General features: G+C 35.9%; 1 protein-coding gene across 1 annotated transcript in view; it reads left to right on the top strand.

The window, feature by feature from the left end:
- Positions 1-384: 384 nt before the first annotated feature.
- FAM71D (family with sequence similarity 71 member D) overlaps positions 385-25739 on the top strand; it is a 41108-nt gene continuing 15753 nt past the window's right edge. The window contains exons 1-3 of the mRNA XM_044662000.1: positions 385-537; positions 3856-4055; positions 25267-25537. Coding sequence (XP_044517935.1) covers positions 385-537; positions 3856-4055; positions 25267-25537 — 624 coding nt within the window. The remainder of the gene's footprint in view (positions 538-3855; positions 4056-25266; positions 25538-25739) is intronic.

Here is a 25739-nt window from a genome sequence, read left to right as displayed (position 1 = left end):
AACCATACCAATATCAATATCTTTGCCAAAAAAAAACCCAAAAGGAGTCATGAAGAGTTGGACATGACTGAAAAACAGCTAAACAACAGCAAACAAAGCTGAACTGAACAAACTCTTGAATCCTTTGGTCTCTAGTGGGGAAAAGATAGGCACAGGAACTGCCATTAGCCAGAGAGAAAGCTTTATAGGGAGAGTTCTTATTCAAATCATGGCTTTGCTGCTTGTTGGGAAAGAATTACAAGGGATCTTTTAATGGTTATATTGATGCTTTCTTTACTATCAGTTGATTCCATTTCCATTTTGCACAGTCGATGTTTAATTTTAAATGGACAAATATTTTCTGCTATGTCATGATAATTTTTTTGATGATTGTGTATAGGCATCATGAAGAAAATCAGTTCTTCCTTATGGAGCAACAGGAGTTGTTCAGTTTCCATAGAGAGGAGCCCTAGCAAGGGAAATCTTCAAACTATGTTGGATGAAGGGGAATACGCTCCGTTTACATCTACACCTATTTTAGAGGGCAATTTTATTCAGGTAAATCATATTTTAGTTTACAATTTCACTTTTTCTTTTTTTTGTTGTTGTTGTTTTTTAACCATTAACTTCTGTGTATTGGCTCCTAGGTGGAAGAGTGGTAAGGGTGGGCAATGGGGGTCAAGTGACTTGCCCAGGGTCACACAGCTAGAAAGTGTCTGAGGTCAAATTTGAACCTAGGACCTCCCATCTCTAGGCCTGACCCTCAATCCACTGAGCTACCCAGCTGCCCCCTACAATTTAACTCTCACAGCTTTTGTAACCAATTTCCTTTAGCCCATCAACCATTTTCTTTCAACCAAAGGAATTCCTGTTTTTAAAAAAAGCTAAAGCAAAATTATAAAAAAGAATGATTATAACTGGCTATATCCATCCTTTTCTCTTTTTATCATACATATTAAATAAAAATTAAATAAAAAGTTGAAATCAATACCATACATTGTTTGACCATACATAGTCATCATTATCTATATTGTTCTAATGATTCTGTTTTCTTAAATCTGTATTAATACATAAAGGTTTTTACCATGCTTCTCTAAAGACTTCATATTTATCATTCCTTAGAGTATAATTGTATCAAAAAAGATATAACTGTATCATTACATTCATGTACTACAATTTTGTTTACCCACTTCCTAATATTTGGCCATATAGTCTTTTTTTTTTCTTTTGCAATGGAAAATAGTGGCTGTTATGAAATATTTTAGAATATGAGGTTTTTATCTGATATATTCTACTGATATAATTTTCTGTCTTTTAACCAGTCATGAATAATTTTGATAATTATTATTTTTTATCATTTGAGATATGGTCATGGTAATCAAGAAATATCCTTCATTCCAATTTTTTTTTCATTTATTTCCCTTAAAAGCCTTGACTTTTGCTGCTCTGTATAAACTTAATTATTGTCTAATCTCATAAAGAATCTCTTTGATGGTATAATTAGTAAAACACTGTTTATAGATGAAATACAAACAGAAATCATTCTTTTTCTTATATGATGAATATTTAATATCTCTTAGGTTATTTCCCAGATGTTTTATACATGTCGCAAAATATTATCAAATATTTTAAACTTTTCTACCTTTTCCTCATGGGGGTTTTACTGGTAATAGATGGAAATGCTAGTGATTTGTAAAGTAATGAAGTAGAAAAATAGAAAGTAGAAGTAGAAAAGTAGAAAAAAAAATTCTTACAATGTGCCAAGCTCAGTGCTCATGAATTTATTTTTGTCTCATAGACGCCAAAGTATTCCTAGTAACACTCTGTGGTAGCAAAGAACTCGAAGCATGGTAGATACCAGAGAATGGGAAATGGCTAAATAAGTTGTGGTATGTTAATATTAATGAACTATCACTGCCGAATAAGATAGAATGAATATGTATAATTCAGAAAAGCATGAAAACTAATAGAGAAGCATCTAAATATAGCAAGTTAAAGAAAATCACATACAAAATGACTACAAACATTTAAATAAATATAACAATAAAAAAGAAACTGATGTATAATAATGACCAGACTTGGCCCCAGAGAGGTAAAAAGAAACATTTCCCCCTTCTTTCAATGGGTGGGTATGAAGAGTGATATGCCATGGGATAAGACTGACATATTGATTGATTTTGCTGAATTTCTTTTTTCCTCTTTTTAAATTAATTGGTATAAGGGATGACTCACTGGACAGGGGAAAGTGAGCTATTCAGAAATCAGAAATTAGGTCTTGATCAATGGAATGGAATGGAAATGTGCATCAGCTATGGGGGGTTAGGTGGGGATGGGTGCAGGAAAGTAAGAACATGAATTGTGTAACCATGGAAAAATCTTTCATTATAAAATTTAAAAAAAAATTTAATGCAGCTCAAGAAAAAAAAGAAATCAGAAATTGGAATGATATAACAACAAAATACATCTTTCAAAACATTACCTATTAGGTGCAAATGGAAAGGTTCTAGAAAACATTTAACATTAAAATATTAATGAGTAGCTAATGAAAAAATTAGTTTAAAATGTACTAGATGCTAAAAAGTATCAAAATAACTCAATTTGACAAAATCCCACAAAAAAGGAAACTATTCATCTCTAAGCTAGTCCTGGGACAATGTCCGTTATTTGCAAGTGAGTTCTGTTTGTTCAATTGGAGGTGGACAAGAAGTCCCATAAATCCATCTTTGAATACCACTGCTATTACTTTCAAAATCTGGGCAAAAATTGGGGAGAAAAAATCTCCCATCAGTGTGATCTCCTCCACTAACAATCTGGATATTAGGCCTTCCACAACTCCAATACAGATACAGAGGCACATCCTCAGGAAGTGAGTCATGACTTGAAGATATTTTTCCTTTTGGACACATCTCAGCCCTCCATTAATCTTGTTCTTTGTGTCTGCAATCTTTCTTTTTTTAATATGAAAATATCGACATATGCAATATATACAATTTTTTAAAATTGTATCCTTAATATGAATTACATCTTGGTAACAGAAAAAGCAAATGAGATGTTTTAACATAAATTATTCATTTAACATAAACAGTCTATTTTTTTAGGTAAAGAATATTATACAGGTAAAGAGTGTTATATGTTTTCATTAAAGGAGTAGATTATTCTGCCATCTATTTTCAAATAATTTTCCTCTCTTTAAATCATCCCTTCCAGGAAAGAACATGAAATATGTAACTATGGGAAAATATTCAAAATTTAAAAAATAATAATGTTAGCATTAAAATGAATAAATAAACACATCATCCCCTCCATCATGGTTCTTTTTCTTTACCCAGGACACAAGAATACTAGAAATGTGCAGACCATCAGATACTATAGGGAAGGGGGGGGAGGGGACAGGGAAGGAAATAAGCATTCATTGAGTCCTTACTAAATGTGAGGCACTTTGCAACTATCTCATTTGATCCTCACAGCATCTCTACAAGGTAGTTCCCTTTATTACCCCCATTTTACAGTTGAGGAAATTGAGATAAACAGGGTTAGGTGACTTGCCCAGGGTCACATAGTTGGTGTCTGAGGCAGAATTTGGACTCTGATCTTCCTCTCTCCAGACTAAGTGCTCTATCCACTGCACCATCCAGCTCCCTATAAATATAGTAGATACATTATCACATCATGATTTTTTTTATAGGACTAGATAATGATTTGTCTTTATAGTTAGTCCTCCTATTCAATTAAACCAGTTAAGCCTGATCTAAATACTTTCCAATATTCTACTGTAACAGAGATTTCCATCTCTCCTCTCCTATATTCATAGCTAATTTTACCTTCCTTTTGGAATGAAAATAAATCAAATCCCCACCCATCTTTTTCTGCATACAGGTCAATAGGAGAGGAGAATCTGTGTATCTTCATAACCGAGCCAACTGGGTGACTGTAGGCATCTGTGCTTCCAGTAACAACCTCAATGTTCCCAGTGTGATGCTATTGGCACATCTGGAATCTAACTCCAAGAACAATGATGAGCCAACATTTAATAATTTCTTGAATCCAACCTCTGAATTTCAACTAGTACTCAGCAGGTAAGTTACAAAAGGTCAAAAAATTGAAAACATGTCTTTTCTATATGGAATGAGAAAGAGAAATAGCTCATTCCAGGTTTAAGATACTCTCTATACATTAACCCCTAAATGATAACATAAAAAAGGCTAATATATCTAAAATTGTCACACTTGGATATTATTAGTTAAAGCCAATGATCTCTATCAGCAATTCTAATGGAAATTGAAAGACTTGAAGAATATTTCAACAAAACAAATTGGCTACTTTTTATTCATTTCTTTTACAAATTGGGTGAAAATAATTTCTGTTCTTTGACACAGATGTTTTGCCCCTCAAATTAATTTCCAGACATAATTATGTATAACTCTCATTTCCTTGCTACTTTATTTTAATTTAATTTTACATTAGCTTGTCCATTGCTATTTTATTTTTATATTATATAGTCCATGCTCCATGCCTCAAAAGTCACACATAACCACTGAACTATTGGTAGGAAAGACAAAAGAGTAGTGTGAGGAAAGATTGTGTTAGAAAGCAAAAGAAAAAGAGCTCTTCTCTTTTCATTCTGTCTCTTAATCAACAAGTGTTTGTTCATTAAATGCCTACTATGTGTCAGGCACTATTCTAGAACAGGAGGTGCAAGGAAACAGTCCCTGCCCAGAAGTTTACATTCTACAGGGAAGACAATATGTACATAAATGAGCATAAACAAAATATATGTAAAATAAATGTATAACCTCTTCTCTGGAGTATTCTCCTACTATGATACGTAGTCATGTTTAGGTCCAAAGAAGCAAGCTGATAACTAGGGACAGTGGTCGATGATTTCTAGGGATAACCCTGTACAATGGTATTTCTCACATTATTGTGTTATTGAGCCCTAAAATTGTGCTTCTCATTAAAAAACAGCAAGATTTTATTAGCTTCTAGCAAAGGTATTTGTTAGGATGATGTAGAAAGAAGGGTTGATACAGAACATTCTTCCCCAAAAGTCTGAGGTGTGCTCTCCCCCAAATACGCACAAATCCCTGGGAAGACCGGACTGAAACTTAAAATACAATAATATAATATTAGGCACATATATAGGAAACAGCTGTTTAAGAGGGCATGATTCAGAACTCTTGGTACTAGCCTTTCTTGAACACAGAGTTCTCATTCCTCCATGGCACGAAGGGGTCCCAGTTTTACTTCATATTTCTGTCTTTGGCGAATCTCTCCACTAGTCCCCTGCTGGTCTCGACTCTCCGGTGGCTTGGTCAATACGGTGGGAGGGGGGAAAGCACAGTTTTAACACCTCCCCTCCTCTGAGCCCCCTCCACCCACATGCTCAGCATGTTGTTGCCCACTGGCACAGACACAGGGATCTAGGAGCCTAGAATTTTCCACCGATAGAATGACTTGTTATTTTTATACACAAACCCAAGGGGCATGACTTATATGAGCTGATGCAAAGGGAAGCAAGGGAATTTAGAACTCAATTTTTAAAAAATGAATGTTAAAAATAAACACTAAAAAAATTGGAAAAGAGGTATCAGAGGTAGTTTACAAAAGTTTTCTAGGATATACCAGTAATAATGGCCCAGAGAAGAACCAGAAATATCCAGGTGCAAGCAGATGGTGATACCTCTATACTGTCACTTACCCACATCTCAAGTCTGGATTGTTTTAACTAAAATACCTAAGAGAAAGGAATAGGGAGGTGGCTCAGTGGATTGAGAGCCAGGCCTAGAGACAGAAGGTTCTGGATTCCAATCTGACCTCAGACACTTCCCAGCTGTGTGACCCATTGCCTACCTCTCACTGCTCTTCTGCCTTGGAACTAAGACATAGTATTGATTCTAAGATGGAAGGTAGGGTTTTTTCTTTTGTTTTGTTTTTTTAATTAAAAAAATAGTTAAATAACTGAGAGGTCATAGGCCTTCTTCCATGCAGTCTGCCCCAGGGACTAATTTGATATAAAGACTCATCTTATCTGGCTACCCATCCACTTCCCTGGCCAATTGGCCAAAACTTCTCCTTTCTGAGGAGTTCTATCAGAGGGATATTGTCAAGTTCTGGCTCCTTTTAAAGACCCAAGAGATTCTTTTCTGAAGGTTGGATACTCCCTTTTACTTTCATCCAGGTAAGCTAAAGGATATCTCCTTTTCCAGAAAAACTCTCTTTGATTATAGTTGTAAAGACAATTTTATCAACCTCTGAATCTTTGAAAAACAAATCCTTTCCTAATAATTCTATTCCTTGATCTTCCAAATATTTTATAAGAAAGATCTATTCAAATCATCTTAAATGAAAGGATACCCACAACTGAAGTCCTAGCTATTTCTTTAAGTTGTTTTTTTAAAACCTTATCTTGTGTTTCAGAATCAATACTAAATATTGGTTCCAGGCAGAAAAGTGGTAAAGGCTAGGCAATTGGGATTAAGTGACTTGCCCAGGGTCACACAGCAAAAAAATATTTGAGGCCAGACTGGAACCCAGGAACTTCCATCTCCAGGCCTACATCTACTAAGCCCACTAGCTGTTCCCATTTCTTTAAGTTGTACAGAATCTTCCTCTTCGGGAGGCAGAATCCTTGGGGTCCAGGGGAGTCTGCACAAAAGATAGAATAAGAAAAAGCTAGATTGAGGGATTATGGGAAGCTGGTGGAGTAGGGTAGAAGTTTCCTTGCCCTCCAAATACCTCCCACAAACAATCAAAAATAACCCCACAAGATTAAAGCTAAAAGCAACAAAAGCAAACAGGAGTTGGGAGTGAAGCTAACCAGCCAGGGACAACTAGGGAGGAAGGTTTCTGACTTCCATGACCTCAGTCCCATCCAACAGGCCCTGGGCAGGACTAGAGCAAACAGTGTGGAATCAACAAAGGAGTCCCTAGGGGCAGGACCATATTTGCTAAACCCCAGAGCTTGTATCCTGAAGGATAGTAGAATTGGCAAAGGGCCCTAGGAGTCACTGCATTGGCTATGGCCTAGGCTGCAGAGACTCCCATGACAAGGGGTTGAAAGACTGGACACCATAAAGTCTAGGGGACCCAGGCCCTGAGGACAGAACATCAAATGTCACTGCTAACCAATGAATTTTTGGGACCCGAGTAGTAGTAGTAGTAGTAGCAGTAGTAGTAGTAGTAGTAGTAGTAGTAGTAGTAGTAGTAGTAGTAGTAGTAGTAGTAGTAGTAGTAGTAGTAGTAGTTGAGGAGGAGTGAGGAAGGAGTATACCCTAGTGAACAGTGGTTGCTGAGGGAATGGGTACCCTGTCAGCTGTGGTCACTCCCAGGAGAGTGAAGTCCTTGGGTGCTCCACAGAGAGCAATGGGATCTCTGCTTGTGGTTGCAGGAGAAGAACTTCCCATGGGCTCTAGCTAGAACACTTGAGATCAATAACACACTATGATTTGAGCAAGGTTCAGGGATTAAGTCTGACCCTAGATTATAGAAACTAGAATAACTAAATTAGGGCCCAGGAGATAACAAACACAAAAAATCCTGAAACCTGATGCACCATCCCCCTAGCACCCTAGGAACCCAGCATAAAGCCAATATTGATTTGGCCCCTAAAATTTAAAAACATTTTTTAATGAGCAAGCAAAGGAGAAAAAAACCTAACTATTGATGACTATTATAGAGACAGAGAAGACTACTGTTCAAACTCAGAGGAAAGTAAAATAAAATCACTTACTTCAAAAACAGCAAATTAATACAATAAATGGCCACAGGTTCAAAAAGAGTTTTGGAAGAGCTTTAAAAAGACCTCAAAAACCAAATGAGAAAAGTTGAAGAAAAATCAAAAGAAAAAATAAGAGCAATATAAGAAAATCAAGAAAGTTATAAAAGAAAGATCACCCATATAGAAAAAGAGATCCAGAACCTCATGGGAGAAAATAATTTATTAAGACCAAGAATTAGAAAAGGGAAACTAACAACTTCCTAAGAAAACAAGAAATAATAAAGCAAAATCAGAAGAATGAAATAATAGAAAAGAATATGAAAAATTGATCACAAAAATAACTGACTATTGAAAATAGATCAAGGAGAGACAGTATAAGAATACTTGGACTCCCAGGAAGTTATGATTTAAAAATAAAGAGTTTAGACACCATACTCTAAGAAATCAAGGAAAACTGCCCAGAAATGCTAGAATCAGAGAGTAAAATAAACACTGAAAGAATCCAACTATGGAACATCATTGCTAAGTTCCAGAGTTCCTAGGTGAAGGAGAAGATAATACTAAAAGCAACAAGAAAAAAATACAATTTATATGCTGTGGAACTACAGTCAGAAAGACACAAGATTTAGCAGCTAAAACATCAAAAGAATGAAGGCCACAGAACATATTTCATAAAGCAAAAGAACTAGGTTTACAACTAAAAATAACATGCCCGGCAAAGTGGAGCATAATTATACAAGGTAGAAAATGGACCTATAACAAAATAAGGGAAGTTTTAACTATTCTTGAGGAAAAACCCAGAACTCAGTAGGAAATTTAATCTATAAGAAACATACAAAAAATAATGAAGGAAAGAACAATCATAAAATGACCCCAAAACTTAAACTGTTTAACATTCCTATATGGGAAAACTTAAGAATTACATTATTATCTGGGTACTTTGTTTTTTTTTGTGTTTTTTTTTTTAAACCCTTAACTTCTGAGTATTGGCTTTATAGGTGGAAGAGTGGTAAGGGTGGGCAATGGGAGTCAAGTGACTTGCCCAGGGTCACACAGCTGGGAAGTGTCTGAGACTGGATTTGAACCTAGGACCTCCCGTCTCTAGGCCTGACTCTCAATCCACTGAGCTACCCAGCTGCCCCCTGGGTACTTTGAAAGAGCATTATATATAGATAAAAGACTTAAGGCCAAGGTGAATACAATGGAATCAGTCAAAATAATAACATAGACCAGGAGAGAACAAATTGGAACAACCATTTCATATAAAAGAGTGGAAAAACTGACTCAGAGAAGAAGAGGAGAGGGAGTGGAGTGGAGGGCTAGTAGTACAAAAACCCTACTTTCATCAGATCTGGGTTAAAGAGAGAACAACATACCCAACTAGAAGAGTAAAAGTCTTCTTTTTTTTTATTTAAAATTTTTTTTAAACCCTTAACTTCTGTGTATTAGCTCCTAGGTGGAAGAGTGGTAAGGGTGGGCAAATGGGGGTCAAGTGACTTGCCCAGGGACACACAGCTGGGAAGGGTCTGAGGCCGGATTTGAGCCTAGGATCTCCCATCTCCAGACCTGACTCTCAATCCACTGAGCTACCCAGCTGCCCCAAAAGTCTTCTTAATGTACAGGAAAACAGGAAGAGAAAGGAGGGGATAGGATAACAGGTGCACTAAGAGTCCCATAAAGGGACTGGGGGACTAAAAGAAGGAAGGATAGATTAAAAGAAAGGAGGGCAAGGGAACTAGAAAAGGGAAGAATACCTAGAAGGGAGTGCATATCAAGAAATAAGGAAGAGAAGAGGGTAAGGTGAGGCAATAAGGGAGGAACTCTTAGGACAAGATCAGGGAGGGATTTTTATTTGTTATTCATTTATTCATTTTTACTTATTTAATTAATTTGAATATTTTTCCATGGTTACATGATTCATGTTCTTTCCTTCCTCTCTTCCCTCTCCACTCCCAGAGCCAACAAGCAATTCCACTGGGTTTTACATGTATCATTGTTCAAAGCCTATTTCCATATTATTAATATTTGCAATAGAATGATCATTTAAAGTCAACATCCCCAGTCATATCCCCATCGAATCATGTGATCAATCATATATCCTTCTTCTGCATTTCTACTAAGGGAGGGATTTTTAGAATCAAACTTGTATCAAGAAATAGTAGGGCATGTTTGGGGGAATAGGGGAGGAACTTTTTGAAAGGTGGATAGAATAAGAATTAAAAGGTAAGAGTGAAGGGACAAGGGAGAGATCCTTAGAGAAATGGGCTCATTTAGAACCAAGAGGACAAAGGGAGAGGATAAAGTAATATCTCTAAGAAAGCGTGTGAATTAGAGAAGCAATGAACAAGGAACTGGGCATCTGAGGAGAGAGAGATATGGCAAAAAGAAAGGAAGAGAAGGGGGCAGCTGGGTAGCTCAGTGGATTAAGAGTCAGGCCTAGAGACAGGAGGTCCTAGTTTCAAATCTGGCCTCAGACACTTCCCAGCTGTGTGACCCTGGGCAAGTCACTTGACCCCCATTGCCCACCCTTACCACTCTTCCACCTATAAGCCAATACGCAGAAGTTAAGGGTTTAAAAAAATAAAATAAAACAATACTGAAAAAAAGAAAGGAAGAGAACAAACAGTGAGGAAAAATAGAAAGGAGAAAAATATACAAGTAGTAATTATGACATTAAATGTGAATGGGATGAATTTAACTCATAAAATGAAAATAGATAGCAAGAATAAATCAAAAACCAAAATTTGGCAATATGTTATTTATAAGGAACACACTGTAGAGTAAAAATAAAGGGCTGGAGCAGAATATACTATGCCTCAGCTGATATAAGCAAAGAAAGGTGATTAGCAATGATGATCTCTGGCAAGTTAAAATAGATATAATCAGAAGTTAAATAGATAAAAAGTTAAAATAGATTTAATCAGAAGAGATAAACAGGGAAACTATTCTACATTAAAAAGCACTTGAAGGGCAGCTGGGTAGCTCAGTGGATTGAGAGCCAGGCCTAGATACAGGAGGTCCTAGGTTCAAATCCGGCCTCAGACACTTCCTGGCTGTGTGACCCTGGGCAAGTCACTTGACCCCCTTTGCCTACCCTTACTACTCTTCCACCAACACTATGAAGTCAATACACAGAAGTTAAGGGTTTAAAATAAAAAAAAAAAAAAGCACTTGAAGTATTATCAATATTAAACATACATGCACCAAATGTTTTAACATCCAAGTTTTTACATGAAAATGAAAATGAATGAAAAACTAAATGAGTTACAGATGGAAAGAGATAAAAGAATAATAGAGGAGGATTTTTATTTTCCCCTCTCAGAACTAGATAAATCTAATCACAAAATAAGTAAGAAAGAAGTCAAGGAAAAGAATATAATCTTACATAAGTTAAATATGATAGATATCTGGAAAGAATTGAATGAGACCATAAAGAAGTATACCCTCTCTCAGGAGTACATGGCACCTTTAAAAAAATTGACCAAATATTAGGGCAGAAAAACATTATAGTTAAATGTAAAAAATGTGTTAAATGCATCCTTTTCAGACCATAACACAATAAAATTGCACATAATAAGGGAGCCATGGAAACAAAGTAAAAACAAATTGGAGATTAAGTAACTTAATCTTAAAGAATGAGAGGGTTAAAGAACAAATTATTGAAACAATAATTCATTAAAGAGACAACATACCAAAACCAATGGAATACTGAAAAAACAGTTAATAAGAGGAAATTTTATATCTCTAAATGCTTATATTAAAATTAATTAATTAATAATTAATAAAAAAGAAAGAAAAGATCAATGATTTGGGAAAGCAATTTTAAAAATTAATTAGGAAAACAACTAATTAAAAATGCCCAACTAAATGTCAAATTAGAACTCCTAAAAATTAAAAATTAAAATCCTAAAAATTGAATGTTAAGAAAATAATTGAATTGATAAATTAACCTAGGAGTTGATATTATGAAAAAATCAACAAAATTGACAAACCACTGTTTAATCTGATTTTTAAAAAGAGAGAAGACCAGATTACAGTATTGAAGATGAAAATGGTGAATATTCTACAAATAAAGATGAAATTAAAGCAATTATTTGGAGTTATAAAAATATTTTCCATTTATTCTTTTGTATAATTGTAACACTATGAAGTAGCTTAATATTGGATCCTAATGGCAGAGTGAATGCTCCTCTACCCTATTGTTTTCTCTGAAGCTCCCTGTGTTCAGGATATTGAGCCTGCACATATCTGCATGATGTTAGCACTAGATCTAAGCCTGAGCATACACACAATTCAAACATGGTTTCTGATAGGGAAACATTGGTTTAGAGAGCATAAATATTCTGCCGTAGTCTTCCTTTAACACTCATCATACTATGGAGGTAATCTTGCATTTCTGAGGGGTTGTATCATTAGAACAAAAGTTCCAGTGGGTATGACCTGGCTGGAAGGATATGGTTTTAGAAAGATTATGGCCCTGGCAACAGATTGTGTTTGCTGCTAAAGGAGCAATTTAGCTAAATATGGTCCTGGTGTGATATATGATATATGTTAGCTGAGAATCAGCCTGGTTAAAGTTGAAGTTGAAGAAAATTTGATCAAATTAAATGTGATAAGAACATGGAGAAATAGACCTTATATTGCTAAAGCAGCTGTGAATTATTTATTAGAAAACAACATGGAAATATAGACTAAGCTATAAAATTGTTGATGCTCTTTAACCTAGGGATCTCATTACTAGGATTAGGCCCTAAATACCTTATTGAAAGGGTAAAAAGCTGTGTATGTATGAAAATATTCATGAAAGCTTTGTTTGTAATGACAAAATAAACGGAATTTACACAAATGCAATGATTGGAGGAAATGGCTGAATAGATTGTGATATATTAATGTAATGGATTGTATTATGTTATTAGAAATTACAAAAAAGATAACAAGAATAATACATATTATGATCATATTTTTAAAAAAATAATCACAAAGTCAAGAAAAAAGTCTCAAAGTAAAACAAATAGGAAAAGAACTCAAAAGCAGAGGATGTTTATATTAGCACACATATATAATTCACACATTTTTAAGCAAATGGTAAGCAAGGTAGAGTTTGTGGTTTTGCACATAATTTTTTTTGCATTTGTTTTTTAAATATTTTTACTGTTGTTGATAGTTACTAAGTATATAATAGAAAAATTTTAAATGCTTAAAAAAAAAAAAAAAGACCAGAGAAGGTCAATTTGGGACTATGTCTTCTGAAAGGGAAACCCAAGATGCAGTTGGAAAGGAAAGCCTGACTCTCTTCTTAGGATAGCAGTGATTTATCAGAAACATGATCTCTGGGATCAGAGGTATGATGATCATGATGTTGTTGCTCTAAAAGTTCCTGCACTTATGTGATACCAGATATACAGGGATGTTATGGAAGATGGAAAATCCAGCATGTGTGCTGATGTATTTATTACATCTAGCTGGAAAAGCTTCTGGCCACTTGGTTAATCTGTCCACAATTACCAATGCATACCTAAAGCCATGACATTTCAGCATTGTTATATAGTCAATTTGTATGCTTTCAAAAGGAGTGAAGGCTAGCTGTTTGCCTCCCAAGCTATGCAATTTGGTGTTAGCTTGGTTGTAGTGCATACAAATTCTACACTTCTGGCAAACCCACATTGCAACTTCATAGATTCCTTTTCTGTTCCAGTTTCATAGGATTGTATCCACAAGTCCCAAACTTCCAAAGTGTCCCTTTTAATGTAAGGCATTGCAAAAAGTAAAATACAGGGATCTAGGCAACATAGGTTTTTCCATTTGCTCCCAGCCAAACTCCATTAGCTAAATAAGCACCATGATGTTTTTTCCAATCCTTCACTTCCTTTGGTGAATAGGCATTTTTTAGATCAATTTCACAATTCAGGGCTTTCTTCCAAACAAAACGGACATTTCTTATCTTTTGTCCAGTAACAAAGATGTCTTTCGTCAAGACTTTGTCAAGTCCTAGATCTTGAATAGCTTTCAATTGCAATGAAAAATCTTCTTGCTCTGCTATGGAAAAAATAATCAATTTGCCAAACAGAGGCAGGTCAAAAACTATATAGGATCAAACCATGCTGACCTTTCAAAGGTAAAAGTTCTGATTGACATGAAAAGCATCACCTAAATGGCTGGATAATTCTTGGTTAAGGAGATTATAAGGTACTGCAATAGAACAGCTAACTCTCATATCCTGACTGTGATGGACCCAATCTCTATCGTTCTTGTGAAAGTATCAATAACGGATTGAGCAGAGGGTATAGGATGCTTTCAGTGTTATATGTTGGTAGCCTCTCCTTTCCAAGGGACAGTAACTTTGGCATATGGCCTCCATTCCCCTGAAGTCCCAGAGTTAAAACAGCTTGAGACCTGGGAGATTCTCAGTTCTTAATGCAGGGAGACTTAGTCCAATGTTTTTTTCAAATAAGACAATACTGGGGGCAGCTGGGTAGCTCAGTGGATTGAGAGCCAGGCCTAGAGACAGGAGGTCCTAGGTTCAAATCCAGCCTCAGACACTTCCCAGCTGTGTGACCCTGGGCAAGTCACTTGACCCCCATTGCCTACCCTTACCACTCTTCCACCTATGAGTCAATACACAGAAGTTAAGGGTTTAAAAAAAAAAAAAAAGACAATTGTCAAAAAAAAAAATATGACAATACTTGAGTGACAAGTAACCAGATACAGCAGAGGATATTTCAGGGATGCTCCAGTTTTGAGGGTATAAGAGATTAATTTTATAATAAATTATATATTATTATATATTATAATTGTATGATAAATTATGTTATTATATAATAAATATAATAAAATAGATTAATTTTATTTTTTACAATGGGCAGAGGGGACACATTATTATACAGGTTCCAGATATCTCAGTACAATTATATCAATGCCATCTATTCTCTATCATCTAGTTTTCTACTATCAATATACTATTTTCTACTATCAATATACAATATACTATCTACTATCAAACATCTAGTTTTCCATCTCTATATTTTAGAAATCTCTACAGAAGAGGATATTATTATTACCTTATACCCAACTAACAGCCTTCTACCAGAGTGTTTATTTATATGGATAGTCCTATTTGTGTGAGCCAGCTATATCCTAGGGCTGCTCCAATCTTTCACTCAAATTTTAATGACGGATCTGTCCAAGCTTTATGGTGATAGAGAAATGAAATCTTATAGGTAACCCGTTTAGGTGGGTTGCCACACAAAATGTAGGATCCAACTTTATCTGAATCAGGCTAATCATAAGGAATTCTGGGGGGAAAGGGAATAAATCCAATTCATCAATTCCAATTCTTTTAAACATCTTATCCCATCTTTTGGGGGAATTTTTATGAAGCCAGATATGCAAAATTTGCCATTTTTCTACCTGAAAAGGAAAAGGAGGCAAATCCCATCTGAAGCCAGTTGATTCAACTGATTTCGTAAGAATAAATTATCTGAAAATTTTCTCAGGTGAGGAAATCCTGCAAAAGGCATACTCATTAAACACCATTAGACTACATCCACTGTAGCAATTATTCTAAAGATTCATTGGCTTACTGTTTACATTTCTCTTGAAACCACCCAAACTACTAAATGCTAAAAATTCAATCACCCTCTGACTCACCATTACTGGAAGTCACTCTCCCAAGAAGTATGAAGACAAAATCTGCTCTAATTCTCCCTCATGATTACTTCCTTCTCTAAGGGACTCAAGGTATTTGAAGGAGAAACCTCTGACTCAGAGAAAATGCTTTACATTTCAAGCTGTTAGTCACAGACTCCATTAACACAGACATCTTTACTTCTTTACTTGAATAATCAAGAATCAATAAACCTTTGACTTCAAAGCATGGTTCTTAAAAAGCAAAAATTCATTTACTACTCCTTCTAAATGTCTAATATGCAAGATTAATTTATTCTTACTCTCTGTTCGCAATACAACTTTTCCACAGAGCCAGAACATATTTGCATAGTCCCCAAATATATATTGTACTAACTTGGGCAGGAGAAGGACATTTCTTATTCCAAAAAGCTCCCTCCTCAGGGGCTTCTGGGTTAAGATGGTGGCAGATTAGAAGCAGCGTGCTTAACCTCTCCTAACCCACATAGATAGGACTCCTCAAGAGGATATAAAAAACAAATCCAGACGAACAAAGGGACCCCACAACAGGGCACAACATTGAAGGTACGTGGGATTAGGGGCATTTCCATGCTATAAGGGGGTGAAATAGCTCTCACTAAAACACAAGCTGAGCAACCCCCTCCCCCACACACACACACACATACTACCTACAATGCCAAAGCCAGGGCACAAAAGTTAGAGCAAGTTTGGGGCATTCATTAAGTTCTTGGCAGCTATCAAAAGAATACCGTCCAGGCTTTCCTACATAAAAACCAAAATATCACCATAATTAGGAAAGGCTTCTAGTAGAAGGTGGTGCTTGAGCTGAGATTTGAAGGAAACTAGTAATTACTTTCTTTTTCTTTTTTTAATTCTTAACTTCTGTCTTAGAATTAATTCAAGTATCTTTTCTAAGTTACAAGAGTGGTAAAGAATAGGCAATGGGAGTTAAGTGATTTGCCCAGGGTCACACAGCTAAAAAAGTATTCAAGGTCAAATTTGAACCCAAGACTCCCCCAACCTAGGACTGGAGCTCTATCTCCTGAGCTACCTAACTGTCCCAAAACTAACAATTCTAATAGGTAGAAGTGAGGACAGATTTCATTCTAGATAGAAAGTTAGCTTTTGCAAAAGCATAGAGACAAAAGATAAAGTCTCTTGTGGGAATAAAAGTAAGAAAGTAGATCTAATTCAATCCATTAATGAGCATTTATTAAGCACTATGGCAGGCACAGGGGTGGGGGACACAAAGTGAAATAAAAGATAGTCCCTACAAGGAGTTTACAATCTTAACAGAACATGCAAATCAAACCAGGCAGCCAAGGAAGACAGGAGTCAGAAATGAGGATGGGGGAGCCAGTAAAAATTTGTTATAGCACAATAGTATTCCATTACCAACACCTACCACAATTTGTTCAACGATGGAAATCCTCTCAATTTCCAATTCTTTGCCACTACAAAAAGAGTCCATCTCATTTTACAGGTGAGGAAACGGAGGCAAATAAGATTGAGTAACTCACCCAAGACCACAACAGCCAGATTTGAACTCAGGTCTCCCTGACTCCTGAGCCAGTACTCTCATCACTGTTTCACTTAGCTGCCCTATAATATACCACTAATATATGGTGTATGTCCCTATGCTCTTCTTCCATATATAGAAAGTCAATGTAGACAAGTTCCAAAAATAATCTAGAGCTTATGTTCTCTAAATACGCAACATGTCCAGTTCAGTGGTCCAACCTCCGCCATTATGTCAATGGCAAGGTACCCTCAAGATATGGGAAGTTGAATCCTTTAACTTTATTGCCTCTCAACTTGCATCGGCTCCTCAAGCCACTCATCCATTGGCCATCAGAGATCTAAGCCATCCATGGACAACAAAGAAGGCTGGCCCAATAAACCAAACTTTATGTTTATGCCTCTTTGGTGGAAGTGTCAAATTCCTAGCCATACTATCATTTGCTCAGACCCCTGGTTTGTAACCGTATTCAATTTAATTTTCACTCCTTGAACCCTCCTTTGGGCTCACATCAGTATATCTTTAGTACTTAGCACACACAGAGAATCACCTAAATGTCATTGGCTTACTCCATCCTAGCTTCAATATCCTATGGCCTTTGGGACAAGGCATCTGCATCCACAGGAGTGTTCCCTGGCTGATCATAGATGAAGTCATAGCTATCCATCTCTGTCAGGCGGCATCCCCTTGAGCAATGGTCCCAACATTAGTCAATTGTTATCAGTCCACATTTTTGCAACTTTGCACACAGTATATAATAGGAATTTCAGAACTGCCTAGCATGCTGAGTTTTGAGGTTCAGAGGAATGCTCAGTCCTGATTGATATTTGAGATTATCTCATTCTTGGAAGCAGAAGGTGGATTGAAGTCATGCCTGGGAATTCTTAAAGGGACACATATAATCTGTACGACAGAGTAAGAGAAAGGGGCAGCTGGGTATAGCTCAGTGGATTGAGAGCCAGGCCTAAAGATGGGAAGTCTTAGGTTCAAATCTGGCCGGAGACACTACCTAGCTGTGTGACCTTGGGCAATTCACTTAACCCTCATTGCCTAAGCCTTGCCATTTTTCTGCCTTGGAACTTATACATAGTATTGATTCTAAGACAGAAGGTAAGGGTTTTTTTTTTTTTAACATTTATTAATATTCATTTTTAACATGGTTACATGATTCATGCTCCACCTTTCCCCTTCAACCCCCCCCCCCCCGCACCCCTCCCCACCCATGGCCGATGCGCATTTCCACTAGTTTTGTCATGTGTCCTTGATCAAGACCAATTTCCAAATTGTTGGTGGTTGCATTGGTGTGGTAGTTTCGAGTCCACACCCTCAATCATGTCCACCCCGACCCATGCGTTCAAGCAGTTGTTTTTCTTATATGTTTCCTCTCCTGCAGTCCTTCCTCTGAATGTGGGTAGCATCTTTACCATAAATCCCTCAGAATTGTCCTGGGTCATTGTATTGCTGCTGGTACAGAGGTCCATTACATTCAATTTTACCACAGTATATCAGTCTCTGTGTATAGAGTTCTTCTGGCTCTGCTCCTTTCGCTCTGCATCAGTTCCCGGAGGTCTCTCCAGTTTGCCTGGAACTTCTCCAGTTTATTATTCCTTTTAGCACAATAGTATTCCATCACCCGCATATACCACAGTTTGTTCAGCCATTCCCCAATTGAAGGACATACCCTCCTTTTCCAATTTGTTGCCACCACAAAAAGCGCAGCTATGAATATTTTCGTACAAGTCTGTTTATCTATGATCTCTTTGGGGTACAAACCCAGCATTGGTATGGCTGGATCAAAGGGAAGGCATTCTTTTATAGCCCTTTGAGCATGATTCCATATTGCCAGCCAGAATGGCTGGATCAGTTCACAGCTCCACCAGCAATGCATTAATGTCCCAATTTTGCCACATCCCCTCCAACATTCATTACTCTCCCCTTCTTTCATTTTAGCCAATCTGCTAGGTGTGAGGTGATACCTCAGAGTTGTTTTGATTTGCATTTCTCTAATTATTAGAGATTTGGAACACTTTCTCATGTGCTTATTGATACTTTTGATTTCTTTACCTGAAAATTGCCTATTCATGTCTCTTGCCCATTTATCAATTGGGGAAAGAAGGTAAGGGTTTTTTAAAAATGTATATGCTAAGAGTAAAGAGGAAAGACTTTTAAGAGCTGAAGAGAAAGTAGAGGAATAAGAGTATCCCTTGATCTATCCAGAATTTAATGAGCTGAACTGTGACAATGAGTGAATGAATGAGTTAATGAGTGAATCTGTGACAAAAAGACAATACACAAGTGGAACAACCAAGAGGAGGTGAAAAGTGAGCTGAGCTATGGTCAAGAAGGAAGAAGTTAAGAAGAACTTTCAAGTTCCAAAAGGCATCTCAGAGCAAAAATTTGAGACTGAAGCTACTACTTATTTTCACCTCTTCAAAGACAGAGGAAATGTCTGCTTTTTCTCCAAGTGCCAGTCTAGTAATAGACACTGTCATATATTCTGCTTCTTTTGACCTAAACATTTCTTGTATTATCCCTTGTATTTTTGCCTCAAACATTAAAAGGTCAGGAGTTAGAGATAAACATAAATTTAAATTAGGGCAGAGAGCCAAACCTCAGCATGAATGTTAGGAATTTTCTTATCTGGGGGAACTAGGTTCTTGTGATTGTTTTCTTTGTGGTAGTTTTTCATTTGATATAAACTACATAAAACAGAAGAGAAAGGGATTATACGGACCTGAAGGCCATCATTTTGCTTCTAAGCTAAAAAAAAGTAAATGATTTGTTATAAAAGGGTGTGGTTAAATAAATCTTTAGAGAAAAATGGGATAGAAAGCAGAGGATGACAAATGAAAAGATACATCCTAACATCTTAAACTCAGTGTGTCTGAAACAGAATTCATTATCTTTTCCCCTAAACTCTTCCCTCCTCTCATTTTCCTTATGACCATCACGGACAACACCATTCTCTCAATCTTCAAACTTGCAACCTAGGAATCATACTCAATTCCTTCCTTTCTCTCACTGCCTCTCTAGCCACACATTTCCCCCAACCACCATGTCCAAATTGTTGCCAAGGCCTATTGATTTCACCTTTGCAATGTCTCTCAAATTTTCCCCTCTTTCCAACACTGCCACCACATCAATCACTCATTACCTCATACTTAAACTATTGTAATACACTTATGGTGGGTTTGTCTGCCTAAAGTCTCTCCCCACCCCAATCTATCCTCTATTCAGCTTGTAAAATGATATTCCTAAAGCACAGGGCAGACAATATTACTCAAGCAAGTAAAAGGAAAACCCCATAGACATCATAGAACCAGAGGGCAAAGTAAAAATTGAAAGAATCTACTGGTGACCTCCTGAGATACCAAAATGAAATATTATAGCCAAATTCCAGAGTTCCCAAGTCAAGAAGAAAATACTTAAAAGCAGCCAGACAGAAATAGTTCAAAAATTATGGAGCCATAGTCAGAATGATACAAGATTTAGCAGCTATCAACATAAAGAAATGGAGAGCTTAGAATGTTATTCCTGAGGGGAAAGGACCTAGGTTTACAATTAATTAATTTACCCTGCAAAAACTGAGTATAATTCTAGAGGAGAAAAATAGATTTTTAATGAAATAGAGGATTTTCAAGCACTTAAGTGAAAAAAACCAGAGCTGAGTAGAAAATTCAACATACAAATAATGAGTCAAGAGAAGCATAAAATTATACACAAGAAAAAGAAATCCTAAGGTTTCTTATCATAATATAAGGTTAAATTGTTTATATTCTTAAATGATACAATACACATAACCTCTCAGAACTTTATTACATGGCTGAAAAAATTGTGGTATATGATGGTGATGGAGTAGTATTGTGCTCTAAGAAATGATGATCTGGAGGATTTCTATATGAAACTGGGAAAACCTCAGTGAACTGATGCAGAGTGAAATGAGCAGAACCAAGAGAAAGAACATTGTTCACAGAAAGTGAAACATTGTGGAGCAATCCAATGTAATAGACTTTACTACTAGTAGCAATGCAATAATCCAGGACACTCCTGAAGGATTTATGAGAAAGAATGCTATCAACATTGAGAGCAAGACAATGGGAGTAGAAACACAAAAGAAAAACATATGATTTATCACTTGTCACTCGTATATATGGGTATACAATTAGGGGTTTTGGATTTCAAAGCTTGCTCTGTAGCAAAAATAAATAATATGGAAATAGGTATCAAGTGATTACATTTGTACAATCTAGTGGAATTGATTATTGACTCTGAGAGGGGGAAGGGAAGAGGGGAAGGAAAGAAAATGAATCAGGTAAACATGGGAAAATATTTAATAAATAAATGAATAAATTTAAAATAATTTTTTAAAAAAAAGAATTTTATTAACAAGAGATCTTAGAGGAACTCCAATTAGACAGTGGGCCAGGGTGATATTCTATTATATTTGCATGCCTGGAATAGGTGGGAAAGAGGAATACTCCAGGAGAGGAGAGGAAAGGGAGGAACAATGGTGAAAATTATCTCACATAGATGGTTTGCACAAGTAGTAGTTTATACAACAGAGAAGATGGTGAGCATGGAGTGGATGACATTTGAACTTCATACTAATCTGAACAGTTTTTTAAAGAACTTTTATTACTGGAATTAAACAACATAAAGAGCATTTCCATTCCATATAAAGCAAAATATACAAACAAAAAATTGGACTCTATATGAAACCATGAACTCTACTTCACGCCAGTTGCTTTAAGAATATAAAGTAAATACTTAAAGTATAATTTTATACCTTCATTTCAAAACATTTGTTTGTCATGCTCCTATGTGAACTTCCTTCTGTTCCCTTTAGTGGGTTTAAAATATTACAATGTCCCTTAAGACATCACTATTACTAACCCCACCACTTCACTGATTTTTTCTTCTTCTAAATTCAAAACACAAATTGGTGGGAGTGCTTTTAACACAAATAAAATAGATTCACACAGTGGCCATGTCCAAAAGTGTTTGTCTCTTTCTCCATCCTAAGTCCATTTCTTCTGTCTGAAGACTTGGTTCTGAACTGGTTTAAGGAGACAAAAATGCATACCTATAGTTGGTTGCAGAAATACATCTTACTCAATTGGCAAATAGAAAGGAAAAATGCTAAAGGTTAAAAGGGAAGAATAAAAGAGAGTAGAGTAAGAGAAGCATTAGTCAGAAGTAAAATAGACTTATTTTTATCTTTATTTTTTTAAACCCTTAACTTCTATGTATTGGCTCCTAGGTGGAAGAGTGGTAAGGGTGGGCAATGGGGGTCAAGTGACTTGCCCAGGGTCACACAGCTGGGAAGTGTCTGAGGTTGGATTTGAACCTAGGACCTCCCATCTCTAGGCCTGACTCTCAATCCACTGAGCTACCCAGCTGTCCCCGTAAAATAGACTCTTAAAGGAGGAAAAAAAGAGAAAAATTAATATAAAAAATGAGAGGAAATTAAACAACAATTATAACTATGAATGTGAATGAGATGAGATCATCTATAAAACAAATGAAGATAGCTGAATGGACTAGAAACCAGAATCCAACAATACATTGTTTATAAGAAACATTTCAAACAAAAAGAAACACACAGAGCTAAAATAAGGGTCTGGAGCAAAATCTATTACAGCTGAAGTAAAAAAGGCGGGGGTAGCATCTGATTTCACACAAAGGAAAAGCAAAAACAAACCTAATTAAAGGAGAGAAAAGTATATTTTGCTAAAAGTTACCAGACAATGAGTTAATATTAATATCAAACCAAATGATATATAGTATCTAAATTCTTAAGTGAAAAGTTAAATGAATTATAGGATGAAAGAGTATAACTATAATACTGGGTGGGTGTAGGGTCTCAGTTTACCTCTCTCATATAAATATAATCATAAAACCAAGAAATAACTTAAGGAGATGAACAGAATTTTAGAAAAGGTAGATATGATAGACTGCTAGAGAATAATGAATGAGAATAGAGTCTTTGCAAAAACTAACCATGCATTAGGGCATAAAAACCTTACAAATGCAGAAAAGCAGAAATGTTAAATACATCTTTTACTGACCATGATGCAAAAAAAAAAATGCCATTCAATAAAAAGTTTTTTAAGTAAAGATTAAAAGCCTTACAGACAATAGGTCCTGGGTTCAAATTTGGTCTCAGAAACTTCCTAGCTATGTAAACCTGGGCAAGTCACTTAGTCCCCATTGCCCAAACCTTATTGCTTTTCTACCTTGGAACTGATACTTAGCATCTATCAATTCTAAGATAGAAGGTAAGAAATTTTAAAAAAGAGATTATAGTAATATATCACAAAGATCATATAGTATGATCAGGCTGGATTTATTTTAGGAATGCAGGGCTTATTCAGTAGTTAGAAAACTAAAAAACATAAGTATATTAATAGCAAAAACAACCAAAATTATATTATTATTTCAATAGATACAGAAAAAGCTTTTGGCAAAATATATCTATTTCCACTAAAAAAAATTCTGGAAAGCTTAGGAATAAATGGAGCTTTCCTTAAAATAGTTATCCAACTAAAACAAAGAGCAAGCATTATCTGTAATGAGGACAGTTTAGAAGTTTTTCCAATAAGATCAGAAGTGAAACAAGAATGAAATGTTCATTATCACTATTACTATCCAGTCTTGTTCTAGAAATACTAGCTATAGCAATAAGACAAGGAAAAGGCATTAAAGGAATAAACATAGACAAAAAGGAGACAACATTGTGAATTTTTTCAGATAATATAATGGTTTATTTAGAAAACCATAGAAATTCAACTAAAAACTGAATTGAAATAATTAACAACTTTAGCAAAGTTGTAGGATATAAAATATAAAATAAACTCACATAAGCATTTTTATATTTTACCAACAAAACCTAGCAGAAAGAGATCAGAAGAAAAATTATATTTAAAATAACTACAGTGAGTATAAAATACTTTAGCATTTACCTGCTAAATACATAGGAAAAAACCAAATGCAATCTCCCGTCTCTAGGCCTAACTCTCAATCCACTGAGCCACCCAGGTGCCCCCATGATTCCTGTTGTTTTGAGGAGCTTTTTAAAGATTGGTTTGGAAGGATTCTCAGAGTGGTCCCTGCTACTAAGCCACCATCTTGGCTCCAACCCACCCCTCCACTTCCTCAACATTGGAATCTGGCAGCATTCACTACATAACACTTAAGCCTATGGCCACCTAATATACTCTAGGAAATCCTGACATGGTATACTAGTCTGTTTTAGTTTTTTTATTCAAAGTTTGGTGGTCTACACACAAATACACTATTCTTCAGTACTGCCTCTATAGGTCATGCTTATAGGCTGCTGGACACTGATAGTTTCTGAGATCCACTATTCTGAGATCTAATACTCTTTTTTTTTTTTTTTTTTTTTGCATTCTTCCAAGGCTTATGTATTTGGCTGGCATTATGTTAATTGATCCGTGTGTAATGACCATAGCAGGGTCACCACCTCACAATATACCACAGTATATGGGTGGCTGAAGTAGTCTTTTTACATATACCCCAGCAATGTCAATCCTTCATCTCCTAGGGTATATGGACCATTACTTTTTTCTAGGATGGCTCATTCACTTCTCTCTGGTAGGTCTAGAAAGAAATAAATCATTACCACAGGGCTACATTTAAATTCTTTCAGTTTAACTCTAATAAGGTGATTCACTCCTCACCAATCTAGCTCTTAAGCATCTACCAATATATTTCTATTTACACATTCAGTCACTTATAATACAATTTTTACTCTTAAAAACTTGGGCTGTGCTCTTCCCACAGATTCATTCAGTAACATTTGGAGAGAAAAAAGGCACATAGTAAAACCTGGCAGGGAAACATACAAGGGAGGAAAAGCCAAAAGTCTTGGAGCCTGAAGGCATTGATGTCATTGATCTATTGAAGAACATATGTACTACATGAAAGTATTTTTCTGCCTACTGCTTATTTTATTGGTCATCTCTCTCCTCCCTGACTCCTGTTCTCCTAGTAGGAAACTTTTACATAGATATTGATATTTTGACCTCTCAGTTATCAACTTACTCCTTTTCCCCTTTGCCCTACCTACACACAGAGAAGAGTTGAGGCCTTTGCCCTCTTTTTTTTTTTAAGAACTTCTTTCCCATCATAGGGTATTGTGGGAGTGGAATTTTGCATATACTCCCAGATATGTTGGTTGATTTGGCTGAACTTTTCATTTCATCTTTATTTTTAAATCTTTTTTACTAGACATGGCTCTTTGGAATAGGGGAAGGATATAGTCTGATATTAAAGTAATATAGAAAAAATCAACAAAAAGATTTTTGAGAATGAAAGTATAAAAGATTATACAAATGTAAAGTATTATTAGGTTTACAGATCATATCATTTTTGAGTTTGTTTGCAGGGTTTTCCCCTTGCAGTTTGTGACTATTTCTGTTCATGATGCTCCGAAAATGTGCCTCAAAGTAAAGCTGGTGAGTGGACGTGCCTACTACCTTCAGCTCTGTGCCCCCTCACATAAACAAGATATTCTGTTCCAACGATGGGTTGAGCTCATCTCTCTCTTGAAGCCTCCTATGAAATCACAGATGGTCACTGCCTTTACAGTAGGCCAGAAAGTTTCAAAACTCCATGAGAACAATGACATAATGATCAGTTCTGAGGAAGATATTCAAGTAAGTCAAATGGAGGACATTTTAAGTATTTAGTATTGAATATTAATATGCAACCAAAGATTTCATGTTCTGCTTGGATTTGAGGTAGTTTAATGGGATTAATTATTAACATGCTAAGAATATAATTTTGATAATTTAATTTTAATATTTTTTGTACCCATGGAACAAAGTGATTGGCAAGAAAATCACAACAATCTAGGAG

Source organism: Gracilinanus agilis, chromosome 2 (genome assembly GCF_016433145.1).
Source record: "Gracilinanus agilis isolate LMUSP501 chromosome 2, AgileGrace, whole genome shotgun sequence".
In the NCBI taxonomy this organism is placed as follows: domain Eukaryota; kingdom Metazoa; phylum Chordata; class Mammalia; order Didelphimorphia; family Didelphidae; genus Gracilinanus; species Gracilinanus agilis.
This window is presented reverse-complemented; position numbering and strand designations above follow the sequence as displayed.